We start from the raw sequence: 13,831 nt of genomic DNA on the forward strand, positions 1-13,831 counted from the left end.
AAACATAAATTAATCATTATTGCTATTATTTTACTTAGATTACAGTAATTTATACAAGCTACAATAAATATTAAATATATTTCTACCTAAGTTAAAATCTATATACCTATTATTATTTATATATATATATTTAAGTAGTTGTACTGTACAGTTGAAAGAGAAAAGAAAGAAATAAAATATTGTATCAATTTGTTCAATTTCATGAACTACATAATAAAATTTTAAATATTTACAAATAGCACAGAATGATTATTTTGATAAATATTTAAAAATATCAATTTTTTAATGTAATTAAATGTCCATAACCAAATTAAGTGAATTAAAAATATAAAATCTTATTTTAATAAAAATGTATTTCACACAATCACTCTGCATGTGCATACCATAAAACAGATAAAGAACTGAATAATAAATAAGATTAATAAAAAAATTTAAGTAAATAAAAAATTTGCAAAAAATGACCATTCTGGATCTCTGGCTCAAAACAATTATATCCAACAAAATCAGAATATTCAATTTTCACAAAATCAACACATTTTAGGTAATAGGTATGCATGAACGGAGTGTTACCAGTTATGTAATAAGTTTACTAAGTTGTAATCAGCTATTACTTCTAAAAAAAGGTGTATAATTTTGGTATTTTATACGAAACAGATTACATATCTGAGAAAACTTTCTCTTTTTTTTATTTTTGTTTACAGAAATGAGAACTGGCTGGAATCCACCCTTTTAAACAAAGGGCATAGTGTGCATGTTTGTATTCCCTGAAAATTACATGAAATATAAAGAAAATTTACACCAAATACTAGTTCCAGTTCTACACAGCAATTCCAATTCCAGCTCAGTGATGAACCAGATTTACCCTAAGTTAGCAAGAGCAAGAAGTAATTACTAAAGTGCTTGTAATAAGGGCAAATTGTGATCTTAAACATTTTTATTTTCCAATTATAAAAAAACTGCCCTCTCTCCCAACAAATTGATCCTTAAGTACATTAATTGAGCCTTTCATTATAAATCTGCCAAAGTGTAAATATTCTTCTTAATTATAATTTGCTGAACAAAAAGAATAAATTTAAAAAAATAAAACTTGGTTCATTCCACAATAAAAAGTATTTATGAAAAAACTCTAAACTTTACAAAATAATTCAGTATTACTTAAAACATACATGAAATTTACTTCAGTTAATTAAATATGCATAGATAAACACATACAACAACAGATAATACAATTAATGATTGAACTGAATATACTTACAACCACTAGTGCAACAAAATTTTCACATAAAAAATGAATAGTTCATGAATTTGCACAAATAACATTCTATACAATAATAACTATTTTAGTAAAAAAGCTACTTCCTAATACAAAAATATCTTGTACATTACAGTGTATTAATGGAAAAAAGCACGTTGAAGCTGATAACATTAAGAAGCCTAACTTACTGTTTTTTATGTGCAACAAGTTAAAAAGATTAATTATAATCTTAATTAATTTTAGAGCCTATCTTGTTTTAACATGATCAGCATTTAACTGTCCTTTACTATCCAAAGACAATGATGATGATTTGGGACGACACTGTTGAAAATCAGATCTTAATATACGTAAAAGTAAACCAATATTCAGTATCATAATAACACCTAAAGCTAAAACAAAATAAAACAAAAAACAGAACAAAAATGCAGTTATATGAATAAACACATACATATTTCTTTAAAATAGTCTCTGTTATGAATTTTCTAAATGATATTAATATGATTTAAGGATACAAGGACTATTTCCTAAAAGTAGATTTAGTGAAAAATTATTTCAAGGTTTTATATTAAAAATGGTTATAAAATTTAATTTAAATAATGATAATAACAGACACTAATTCAAACAAATTTAGACTGTACAATAATGTTACAGTACAATATTCAAACAACTTTCTCTCCTTGACATTGTACATAGAATGTAAGGAATTTGACATCAATTATTACTTCAATCCCCAATGAGTTCTACCAACATTTAGGTATCATTAATAAAACTTTTCAGAGAGGCTACATACAACCTCAGTGGATGTTACTAAATTCTTCCAATAGTGTCTTGATTTTAACCCAAAATGTTCATTGTTCATGCTTATTAATAGATTTAATCCTATTATTTTAACTAGTTTAGTGTAACTATGATTACAAAATTTTAATTCTAAATTTTAGGAGTAAAAGGCCTATTTTTCTTTTATTCAAAACTCATTTCAGCTAATAGTCAGCTTTTTACCCAAACCCTGAAGAAGAAGAGTTTCTTGACAATATCCTACAAGCAGGATTATCCCATTTTTGAGTATGATTTAAAAAGTGTAAAAAGTCAGCTAATACGTGTTAACATGGTGCATAATGACAAAACAACTGTATTACCTATCCTAAGAACTAAGAGATATAAAATAAAAAAAGGGTATGGATAGGAAACACTGTCTACCTATCAAGGAACTGTCACTGATCACGATATTTTACTGTACTGCCCAAAATCAATGGACAGCTAACTGACATCATTTTTAAAATACTGAAAAGATATAGTCCACTTACTACTAGCATTTATAGGTTGTCATAATCCAAAGTAATGCATTTTTTTTACAAATATTGTAAAACTGTTCTCAAATTTGTAAATTTCCATTTATATGAATCAGCAATCCATATAATGCACCAGAACATTATAATACAATTATGCGACAGAACATATATACACAAAGAACGTATTGTTGAAGCATTTGTTTTCATAAACAGCTTGGTTGTGACAATATTCATAACAACAGAAAGCATGGAAAATAAATAATAAATATAAATAAAAAACAATTATTTATTCAACTAAAAGATATTATAGACTTAATTGAAAAATTAAAAGCTTTTGTTTTTTATTACACATTGACTGTAATACAGGATTCTGTACAGAATTGATTCAGATCCTGACTGTACAGAACTGTGTGCTACAAACTAGTCTGCTATGCAGAACGCCACTTACCCACAACCTTTATTTTTATTTTTCCAAAACTAATTATAATCAAGCAATGACTCCCGTACTATTAAAGAAGCCACTGAATCCTGTACTACTCTTATGAACTGTGAATAATCTCCTTGTAATTCAGATCTACCAAGTCCGATGTAAAAACTTTATTTATGAGACCAATTAATGCAAGAAATTTTATGCAACTTTTTATAAGGAAATATTTTATTTAACATTTCATTCAGCACAATAATTTTTTTGAAATAGTAGTTATTCTACTTACATTTTTTGTCACAGAAATTTTTCTTTTATCATCTTAGTTAATTTTATAACTTATACTGTTCATTTTTAACATTTTTTTCTGAAGAAAGAAAATTTTGTATATGAATTTATGAGTACTATTTTATGCAAATCAAACTGATTTGTGATTATAATTGTTATTATAGTATGGTCCGTATGTCATATGATATTAATAAAAAAGATGTATAATTTCCTTTGGTTAATTTTTATCTAACGTTTAGGATATGTAATGTAATGATATGTAATCAGATTTTTATGTAATGTTTAGGATCAGACTTTGTAACTTTTCTCCAAAATAACTGTAACAAAAATCAGATTGAGCCTCCATGATGTGCGCATGAATATATCCAGAACAAATAGGAGAAATTTGTCCAGTGAACTGAATTAAACAAACTTCACAGCTTCAGTTATCATCAAATCACACCTCACTAGATCACATTTAGAGTTGCAATTCAGGACCTAGTCCCATCACAGGTCACCCCTTGACAATCAATCATGAAAGGTCTTTTAAGGAATACTCCTCCAGCAGAACCAAGCAACACCATAATTCAAAGGCAGCATTCGGATATAGTAGGCTGCTACTTAGAAGATAAAATGCGATCAGAAGCATTGGAATGCCCCAACACTACACACACAAACAAGAAAAATACAAAGTCCAAAATCAAACTGAAGCAAATCACCTACATTTCCACACACAATGTAAACTTGCTCATGCAGTCTGATAAACTAAAAATAATAACTGGCCTAATGGACCAACCAAAATTCTCATCATGGGTCTGCAGGAAATAAGAAACGCCAACCAGGATGCCATGGAATCTCAAGGATATAGGCTCTACAAAGGTATACCTGGGAAGAGAGTGATGAAAAATGTCCCACAGTTTGAGACAGGCTTTTTAGTCAGCTTCAAAATAATAAACTCCATACAAGAATTCAAGTCACAATCCGCAAGAAACTCAACACTTGCCCTAAAAGCAACTAATAAAATCTGTACTATAATTAACGCCCATACAGCCACTAATAATAAAAATAACTCTCCAAAAGATCGTAAAGAAACAGAAAAGTTCTGGGACTACTCGACCTGACCATAAATGACATCCCCATAAACCATGTTATACAATTAATCAGAGACTTCAATGTTTGACTGAGCAGAGAAAGAAGATATCATGACATCATCAAAAAATGGCTCACCCAAAAGAAAACAAACAAAAGTGAACAGAAACTTGTCGATCTCTGCAGAAACTACAATCTAACCTCAAAATTCACATACTTCAAGAAGAAACCTCAAAAACTCAAAACCTGGAAACACCCGACTACACTAAACAAGAAAGGCAACTAGACATGTCTTCATGGACAAACACCATGACAAAGAGATCTACAATTTAAAAGTCTTCCAAGGAGTAGACACAGGCACAGTCCACTATGTGGCCAAAATCAAAATTAAATTTACTCCCCAAAGAAAGCAAAAAACCAAGTCCCTAAAACTAAAAGAAAAATCGACCCTACCAAACTAATCAAGAATGAAAATTACCAAAAAGCAACTGAAAAAATAACAATCTCAGATAAACTTGAAGATCTAGTCAACAACCTTAAACAAATCACAGAAGAATTAGTACCACTAAAATCCCATTAAAACCATCAATGATGGAACAGCAAATGTGACGAAACAGTGAAGAAAAGACATCAAGCATGGCTATTTCAACCAATCCCAAAAATTAGAAATATCCTTCCAAAATCTACTACAACAAATAAAAGAAACCACCCCAACCCTAAGGAGAATAAAAAGACAATACCATAAAGCACACTGAAGTCAATAGAAGAAAAATTCAATAAAACAGTCAAGAGACTACTACAAAACCTTCAAAATTCAGCTCAAAAATATGAATCCCCAACCTTACTAATAAAGAATAAAAACAGTAAAATAGCCCATAACAATAAAGACAATGCAGAAATCCTAGTTAAATATTTCAAAAAACGCCTAAGTTGCGAAGAACCGATAGAACTCCCCTAAACTTCAACACCAAAACCTTTTTTTTTTTTTTTTTTTTTTTTCTTAAACACCCCCAACATCCCCGGCCTCCGCCGTTAGGCTATGCGCAGGAATGTCGGAGTGTCGTGGCAGTCGACTGCCCCCCTGTCTTGCCTTTTCTTTGGCGTCCCATCGGGGTCCTCTCAGTTTCATCAGGATGCAGCAGCCCTCCCTTCTGGACAACCACTACATCCCTCCACTTAGAGGCTACCCTTCCCGTCCCTACACTAGGTTGCCGGCTACGCATTGCGCGAAGCCGGCAAACCGCCGCGTCCCCCTCTCACACCTGAGGGTCCCAAATGCATCATCGGAGCACCCCAACTGACCTTCATTCTTGCATATGAAGGAGCCAAAGCGTCCTCTGCATCCAGGCTGCCTCCCTGGCCCTGCACGGCGACCACGATTCGCCCCCTGTATTTTATTTATTTATTTATTTTTCCTCCCTTCAGTTGCAGCCCATCACGTTGGCGTCTGAACTTATTCCTCCTTCCGCAATCCGCGGGCACGTTCGCTGTGAGTGCCCTCGTAACCGTTAGAAGGAACACAATCAATAAAATAAAATAATACCACAATCATACAATACAAGGAAAATACATAATAAATGAAACCCACTTCATGTTGTCTCTTCGGCGATGTCACCTCTAGCCGTGGCCCTCCTGCACACGGTCGAAGCGATCGTGCTTGTCATCTCGAGCCGGCCGTAGAGTACCAACCACAGTGACAATGGAGACAATGAATTCACAATACCATACAACACAAAAATAATATATATAGTAGAAGAAACACACAGTATACTTGCTAGGGACATTGCTGCTTACCCGCGCCTAGAAGTCTTCTCCCCACTCTCTTCCATGTACCTCCTTCGTCTTCAGGATGCTAGCCACCATGCTCTGTACCGCATCCCATTCTCTCTTCCCTTTCAGCATGTGAGCTACAGTTGTTTCTGGAGTGAGGCCATCTGTGCCATGCCTCTGCCGGACCACAGCCCACCTTTCGCACTCGTAAAAGGTGTGCTCCGGCGTGTCATCCTGACCGCAGTAGAAGCACCTCGGTGTCCGTCTTCTCTTGAACCGATGTAGGTAGACCCCGAACTCCCCGTGTCCAGACAGGAACTGCGTGAGGAAGTAATCTACCTCCCCATGCCTCCGCCTGACCCACGGTCCCAAGTCCGGGATCAGTCTCCTGGTCCATGCCCCAGCCGTATCCGTTCTCCACATCTCCTGCCAGTTGACCATCAGCTGCCTCCCGGCTTCCGCCTTCGGCGTTCCTTCGTATGTGGAGACCAGCTGCGTGGCCCGCAGCTCGATGGGAGGCAACACCAAAACCTGAATACCATCAGAAAACATCAGCCCTACCACAATAAAGCTCTGGGTGAGATGAAGAATTCCAAAGCAGTGCGAGAAGATCTGACTTTTTTATAGATCTAGAAACATGCAAGAAGTTCAGCAAAAATTGCCCTTCATCAACAGCTTGTCAATATCAGGAACAAAGAACTACCAGAACACTGGATTATAACCCTCACCCATCCACTAGACAAAATAGGATCATAATAATTACAGGAGAATCTCACTCCTAGACACAACATACAAAATTCTTTCAAAAATCATCCTCAACAGGATCGGTTCATAACTAAGAAAGAACTAGGAGAATTCCAGGGAGGTTTCAGACCCAGGTGGAGCTGTCCAGATCATGAGTCTCAAGCTAATAATGAATTACAATAGGAAAAGAAATAGAGACATGGCGATAATATTTGTAGATTTCAAGAAAGCCTATGACTGCATCCACAAAGGATCCGAACTAAAAATTCTAAGACACCTCAGACTACAGTCCAAATTAATAAACATGATAAAACTGAACACACACACTAAGTTGAAGGTAAAATTCAGAGACAAGCTCTCAGAACCATTTGAGATCAAAACAGGACTGCGCCAAGGCGATGGGCTCTCACGGCTATTATTCAACTGAACTCTAGAAATGGTAATTAGGGATTGGCTCAAAAAATTATTCCCCCAAAAATAAAAATATTAGGCCTGTAAATAAAATAATGAGACTGGTTCAGAAAAACTTTTTATTTACAATCCAATTATACATGGACTCTATGAGGAGCGCTTTTCCTGCTCTTCATAGCAGTGGTGGAACTCTGAAACCGGAATATCCTTCAGATGGGTCGGTTACATTTTTTTTAATGATTTCTACTCTTCCAAAATGGTGTGTGTCCTGTTGGATGTTTTTTAAAAGTTGGAAATAGGAAAAAGTCGGACTGACTCAAGTCAGGTGAAAAAGGTGGTTAAGGAACTACAGGAATGTTTTTCTTTGTCAACTCATTAATTGATAGTGCAGTGTGACAAGGTGCAATGTCATGATGCAGCACCCAGTTGTCTTTGATGGCTGGTCTTACGCGGGCAACACTTTTCCACAGTCTTTCAAGAATTTCTTGGTAAACATATTGGTTTAGCCTGTCCTGTAGGCAAAAACTTCTTATGGATAATGCCAATACTATCAATGAAACAAATTGTATGGTTCTGATTTGCTCATTTTTGCTCTTTTGGGACTTTGTGAATTTGAAGTGTACCACTACATGCTCTGGCATTTTGTTTCTCGATCATACTCAAATATCCGAGATTCATCACCAGTAATAACATTTTTTTAGAAAATCAGAAACAGTTTCAATTCACCCTAGAAGATTGCGGCACACTTCCACCCTCTTGTTTTTCTGTTCAACAGTGAGGTTTTTTGGGACCAATTTTGCACAAATTTTTTTCATGTCCAATTCGTTTGTCAAAATTTTATGAACTGCGGTACAGTTCAAATTAAATTGTTCTGCAATCATTCTGACAGTTAATCGCCAGTCGTACCACAAAGTCTCTGATTCACTCAACATTGTCGTCACTTTTTGATGTTAACGATCCACAGCGTGGATCGTCCACACCTGATTCCCGGCCATCTGAAAATGCTTTAAACAACCTAAAAACTTGGGCTCGTGACAAAGCATCATCTCCATATGCCCTTTTCAATTTTGCAAAAGTTTCAGTAGCATTCTCACTGAGTCTAACATAAAACTTGATTGCACAACATTGCTCATAATTAGTATCACTCATTTTTGTAATGCACAACAAAAACTCGTTTCATGAAAAGTTTGTTTACGTCTCACATAGCAACAATAGACTAAAAATATTAATACCTAATATAAATCAGCTGTTCATGTAACCATATGCTTACTAGTAACTTTACAGTGTTCCACTTTGGCTGCAAAAAAAAACTAGTCTCATTACTTTATTTACAGACCTCGTAGGCCGAAAAATCAAAACAAACTGTCTTGGTTTCACCAATGATTTGGCACTATTAGCGAACTACATAGACAAATCTATATCAGTTATTAGAACTTCAAAACATTGCAAATAAAATTGACGTTAAAATATCATTAAAAAAGACAGAAATTATGTCCCAAAAAACCAGCACGATAACAGAAGTAAACATAAAAAATAATAAAATCATATACCTCAGAGAAATAATAAACAACCTAAATAAAAAAATCTCAATCCAAAGAAGAAGAAGCAAACTAGCTGAAGCTCAAAAATTAACTTTGTATATTTCAATAAAAAAAATCAATAAATTCAAAAATAAGGCACTACAACAACGAATAATCAAAGATAGACAGATTCCAGAAAATTGAAAGAACCTGCATCAATAAAAAGTACCAAAAAAGATGGGTAGTAGTGGATTGTTCCCAACAAAGTCATGAACAAAGAGTTAGAACCCATCAGTGATACTACCATAAATAAGAGGAGACTAGGATTCTTTAGAAATATCATGAGAATCCAAGATTCAAGACTTCTGAAACAGCTAGTTCAGTACAATCTTGAAGAACACCAAGACAGGATGCAGATGGATCAGAGAAATAATAGAGGGTCTGAAGGAAATTGAACTTACACCAGAAGACACCATAGATAAAATAAAATTAAACAAGAAAATCAAGAACAAAACACTCATTTCACTCACAAAAAAACTCACATTTTCAACACTAGAAAGGACACAAAGATCTGAACATATGAAAAAGTGTTAGGAGGACTACAAGGCCCAAACAGTCCCATCAAAGACCAGATAATGGGCTGACTAAAGTGATCCTATGTGGTCATAAAAGATAATAATAGTAATATATAGAGGATGTTTCTAAAATGGTGGGATGGCTATACTTTTTCGGATTCTACTTGTAAAAGTTAAAAAAAAATATCCTTGGGAAAAATGCCAATTTCTCCTTCGTTCTCAACCTGTCTACCTGTCCACCATTTTCTTATTTTTATATAAAAATTTATATCTCAAGTTCAGATAGAGGAATCACATTAATATTTGGTAAGTGTCTTTGTAATAGTTTTAAAATTAGCAAAAAATTAGGACTTAAATACCTTTGCAAATTATAAAATGGTGGCCATCTTTATTATACCCCGCTCTACCGGGGTAAAATAAACTCTACGGAGTGGCGCATACCAACTCTAGAGGGAAATACATTCTGGACATGGTGGCACGTACTGGACTCGTGATCCTCAATACAGGGAACACGACGATGTTCCACCGCCCAGGATATTTGGAAACCATTCCTGACATTTCCCTCCCCTCCGAAGAGCTGGTCACGCATCCAGGACTGGAGGGTTCTCGAGGATTATACCGGTAGCGACCACCAATATATCTCATTTAGAGTCCTAGATGGTGGACGAGAGCACCCGGGGCCTCCATGGCTGGTGAAAAGATACAACATCAATAAAATCGACGAGAAGAAATTCAAAAGAAAGATCTCCTCAGAGGTATTAGCCTCTGAAAACATCACCAAAGGGGGGAGGCGCTGAAGGCGTAGTTGCTTCGACCATGCGGCTGATCACTTCTGCATGGGATGCTTCCATTACCCACAGGGGGCCGAGGAACTGGAAGCGACCCGTGTACTGGTGGACCCCGGAGATTGTGGAGTTGCACAGAGTGTCGACTAAGATGAGTGGCGCAATGTGCAAGGAATCGCACAGACGCAAACGCCAGGTCAGCCGAGTATAAGACGGCAAAGAAGCGGCTCCATCGAGCCATCAACGAGAGCAAGGCACACTGCTGGAGAGAACTAATGGAGACCATGGATGCAGACCCTTGGGGGCTGGGTTACAAGATAGTAACTCAGCGATTAGTGATCTCGCCGTCACCAGCTCCACTATACGAGACTAACGGCGACTTTCCGTTCATCTCGATGGAGTGGCTGAAGGGAGTCCTACGGTCGCTGAAAGGCAAAAAAGCCCCTGGTTCCAACGGTATACCGGCCAAGGTGCTCAAACTTGTGGGGCGCTGCAGGCTCAATCTTCTTCTAGACATTTATAATGCATGTCTGAAGGCTGGGTAATTTAGCGGCAGGTGGTAGACCGCGCGTCTTGCGCTAATTCCCAAGGGCAAAGAAAATCCAGAGTCGCCGTCCTCCTACCGCCCACTGTGCGTGCTTGACACAGCTGGGAAGGTATTGTTGAAGCTGTTAAAGAAAAGACTGGCTGCGGCGATGCATCAGGCAGGTGGCCTGTCACCCAACCAGCCCGCTTTCCGGGAGGGTCGGTCGACCCTAGACGCAATTCAAGAGGTTGTTGTGGCAGTGCGGCGAGCAGAGGACCACAATCATTTTTCGCGACGTGTGGTCCTTCCCGTTACGTTAGACGTTAAAAACGCTTTCAACTCCGCACGGCGGAGCGATATGATTCGGGCCATGGAGCATTCGTTCCATGTGCCTCAATACCTCCTCAGAATGGTGGACGCATACCTGAGGAACCGGGGTCTCATTTACGAGACCGCGGTAGGCTGGCGTAGGACTGCGATCACGTCAAGGGCAGCGCAGGGTTCGATTCTCGGCCCCGACCTCTGGAACGCCGTCTACGATGGCTTGCTGAGACTGGAGATACCTGAAGAATCTGTCTTGGTTGGGTACGCTGACGACGTTGCGCTACTTTTCGCAGACCGCGACGTGGAGCGCGCCCAACTGAGGCTCAGCCGAGCCATGCACAGAATCGGTGCCTGGCTGGACGACCATGTATTGTCTCTAAGCCTCAACAAAACGGAGATCGTGGTTCTAACGAAGAGGCGTTAAAAATTAGGTAGCACCTATTCAGGCTAGTATAGGAGGATTCGACCAGAAGTAATGTGCTAAACAGTTCCGGGTCGAGTCCTGGTAGAAAGGGTGGTAATTTTAGTTGGTAGTCTGCTGATAGTGATTGGATAATATCATCAGCAGGAGCCTGACACTCCATGAGTAAATGTATTTCCACCTCCCTCCGTAAAAAACAATTATTATCTTTTGATTGTGGTTTTTTTTTAGAGCTACTGCTAACTTGTCAATTACATTTATAAATAATTTAAACAATCTTTTATATTTATTGCATTTTTTTTTTATTAGGCTAAATGTAACATTAATTCTTTTTCTTCAGAAAGATCAGATAAATTCCAGTAGAGATTAATAACATGTTTTTGTGTAACTCTGGTTGTTTAATAAAGATTTTTCATGTTTTGAAAGAATATCATTTTTTACTGTTGTAAATCAGTGAAGGCACTTAAAAATTTTACCTAAAAAGATAGAAATTCAGCATTTATTTTTAATTATCTACAGTACAGATTCTTATAATCAATGTTGTTCATGGATAACTAGAAAAGAACAGGATAATTATCAAAATGCAATCTGAAATAATAAGCTGGTGTTGAAGGGTAAAAAGTAACTTCAACCCATGTTTTTTTTAGTGTAAAACATAAAAGAGTTACAATGTTAATATTAATGCATAAAATCTTTCACCATTATCTTCGTACAGCACACAACATTAACTGCAGAGATATCAAATTATGAATGGAGATAACATTCCAATTACACACACTGCATGCAAAGATTTAGAATATTTTGTAGAATAAATTAATATATAATTACAATCATAATTAAAAGTGTTAGATACATAATTAAATCATTAATTAAAAAATTCTAAAATTTAAAACTTACCCAAAGCAGCAACTCTAAGAGCTACAGTTGAAAAATCATGGCGATGCTGTATAAGGAATCTCGTTAACCAACCCATTGTAAGAAATCGGAATATGACAAACGTTCCTTTAAAATAAATTAATTAAAACCATAGAAGTGGCATTAATAACATAAAAATGACTGAATATATTTTTCTATTAATTACCATAAAATCCTTTCATTTAAAATACCAAACACTCATATCTGTGTAAAAAAATTCTTTCAGCAGTAGACACGTCGTGTTCTCATATAAACTGGACAGAAACTTAAGCACAAAAATTTCAAACAAAACTTTTATACTGATACATTAACAGTCCTTTGTCATCGTACTGTTTCACTAGTAAATGGATAAATACAGAAACAGGAAATCAATTTGCTGCTTTACATTGTCTAACACAAATTTCTTATAATTATGATGTATGTAAATTCTACAAGGTGTGGCACCAGTTACGATTGCCTTTTCTGAGATTAAAGAAACATATCATACAGCTAGTTCCTGCGATGGAACAGAATGAGGGTGTTATTTGTAGGACTATAAATTACCTGATTTTGGTAAGCTATCCATGCTGATAAACAACAGTATAACCAGAAAAAAAAGCATGGGAAGCCATTTCAAGCTCACTTTCCTTAGTAAGCCTGGCATTGTATACTTGTTATTCACTGGAAGAGTTATGATACTTTTGGAAGTGACTTGTCTCATTTTCAGTCACTTATAACTGTTACAATTACAGTATCTAATATACATGCACCGTAGCATAACAGAATTTTATGACTACTAGAAATACCTGATTTATTATGAATGATGGTTATAGTTACACATTCATAAAATTAGCAAACATCAAACAAATTAGAAACTTAATTTTTAGTTATTTTTATTTTAAACAAGATGGGATCGATTAACATTTTTTAAGATATTTTTCCTACAAAAAAAGTTTCAAATTTAGGAATGGTGCACAATAATTCCCCTTGGAAAATTAAATCTCATTGACACCATTACGTCTTTTACTTCTTATTTGTAGATAAATTTTGAAAAAGACAGATCATATACAGAGTGACTAGGTCAATAGTTTCCAACTGTCATTAAAATCATTCAGTTTTTTTACTGGTAATAACACTAGTTCAAAAATCGGGACTGAGAAGTTTGATTTTTGTTAATTGAAGGAACCAAAGCCATAGGGTGCCAAGGAAAGTAAAAAAAGGAGCAGAATTCTACGACACTTTGAGGATTTAACTTTTCCTTGAATTTTAACACATTTTAGACAAGGATCATTTAAATACTACAATATTAAACTTAAGTTAATTGAAGGGATTAGAGAAAAGCCTCTGTAGATACAATGCCTGAAAGGAGGAGTTCAGATGTCTGCACTTTTCAGTATAATAATGTATTTTGAAGAAATGCAACATTTCAATATATTTTAATTGAAGGATGAAGGCTTAGCGCTTACTCAGAGGATAATGTAGAGTAACCAAAGAAACTTTGGTCTCAATTGCTCACAAGTTTAAAAAATTAATATGA

General features: G+C 35.8%; 1 protein-coding gene across 3 annotated transcripts in view; it reads right to left on the reverse strand.

Annotated features, from left to right (window-relative positions):
• Positions 1–471: 471 nt before the first annotated feature.
• LOC142323011 (TLC domain-containing protein 2-like) overlaps positions 472–13,831 on the reverse strand; it is a 34,664-nt gene continuing 21,304 nt past the window's right edge. The window contains exons 5-6 of one of the 3 annotated variants that reach the window (XM_075362109.1): positions 12,298–12,402; positions 472–1,644 (exon numbers count right to left, since the gene is read on the reverse strand). In XM_075362109.1, the coding sequence (XP_075218224.1) occupies positions 1,502–1,644; positions 12,298–12,402 (248 nt within the window). In that variant the 3' untranslated portion in view covers positions 472–1,501. Of the gene's footprint in view, positions 1,645–3,380; positions 3,900–11,754; positions 11,877–12,297; positions 12,403–13,831 lie in introns of those variants that run through there. The other 2 variants (XM_075362110.1, XM_075362111.1) reach the window with 2 other exon arrangements.

This window comes from Lycorma delicatula, chromosome 4 (assembly GCF_047948215.1).
Source record: "Lycorma delicatula isolate Av1 chromosome 4, ASM4794821v1, whole genome shotgun sequence".
NCBI lineage: Eukaryota > Metazoa > Arthropoda > Insecta > Hemiptera > Fulgoridae > Lycorma > Lycorma delicatula.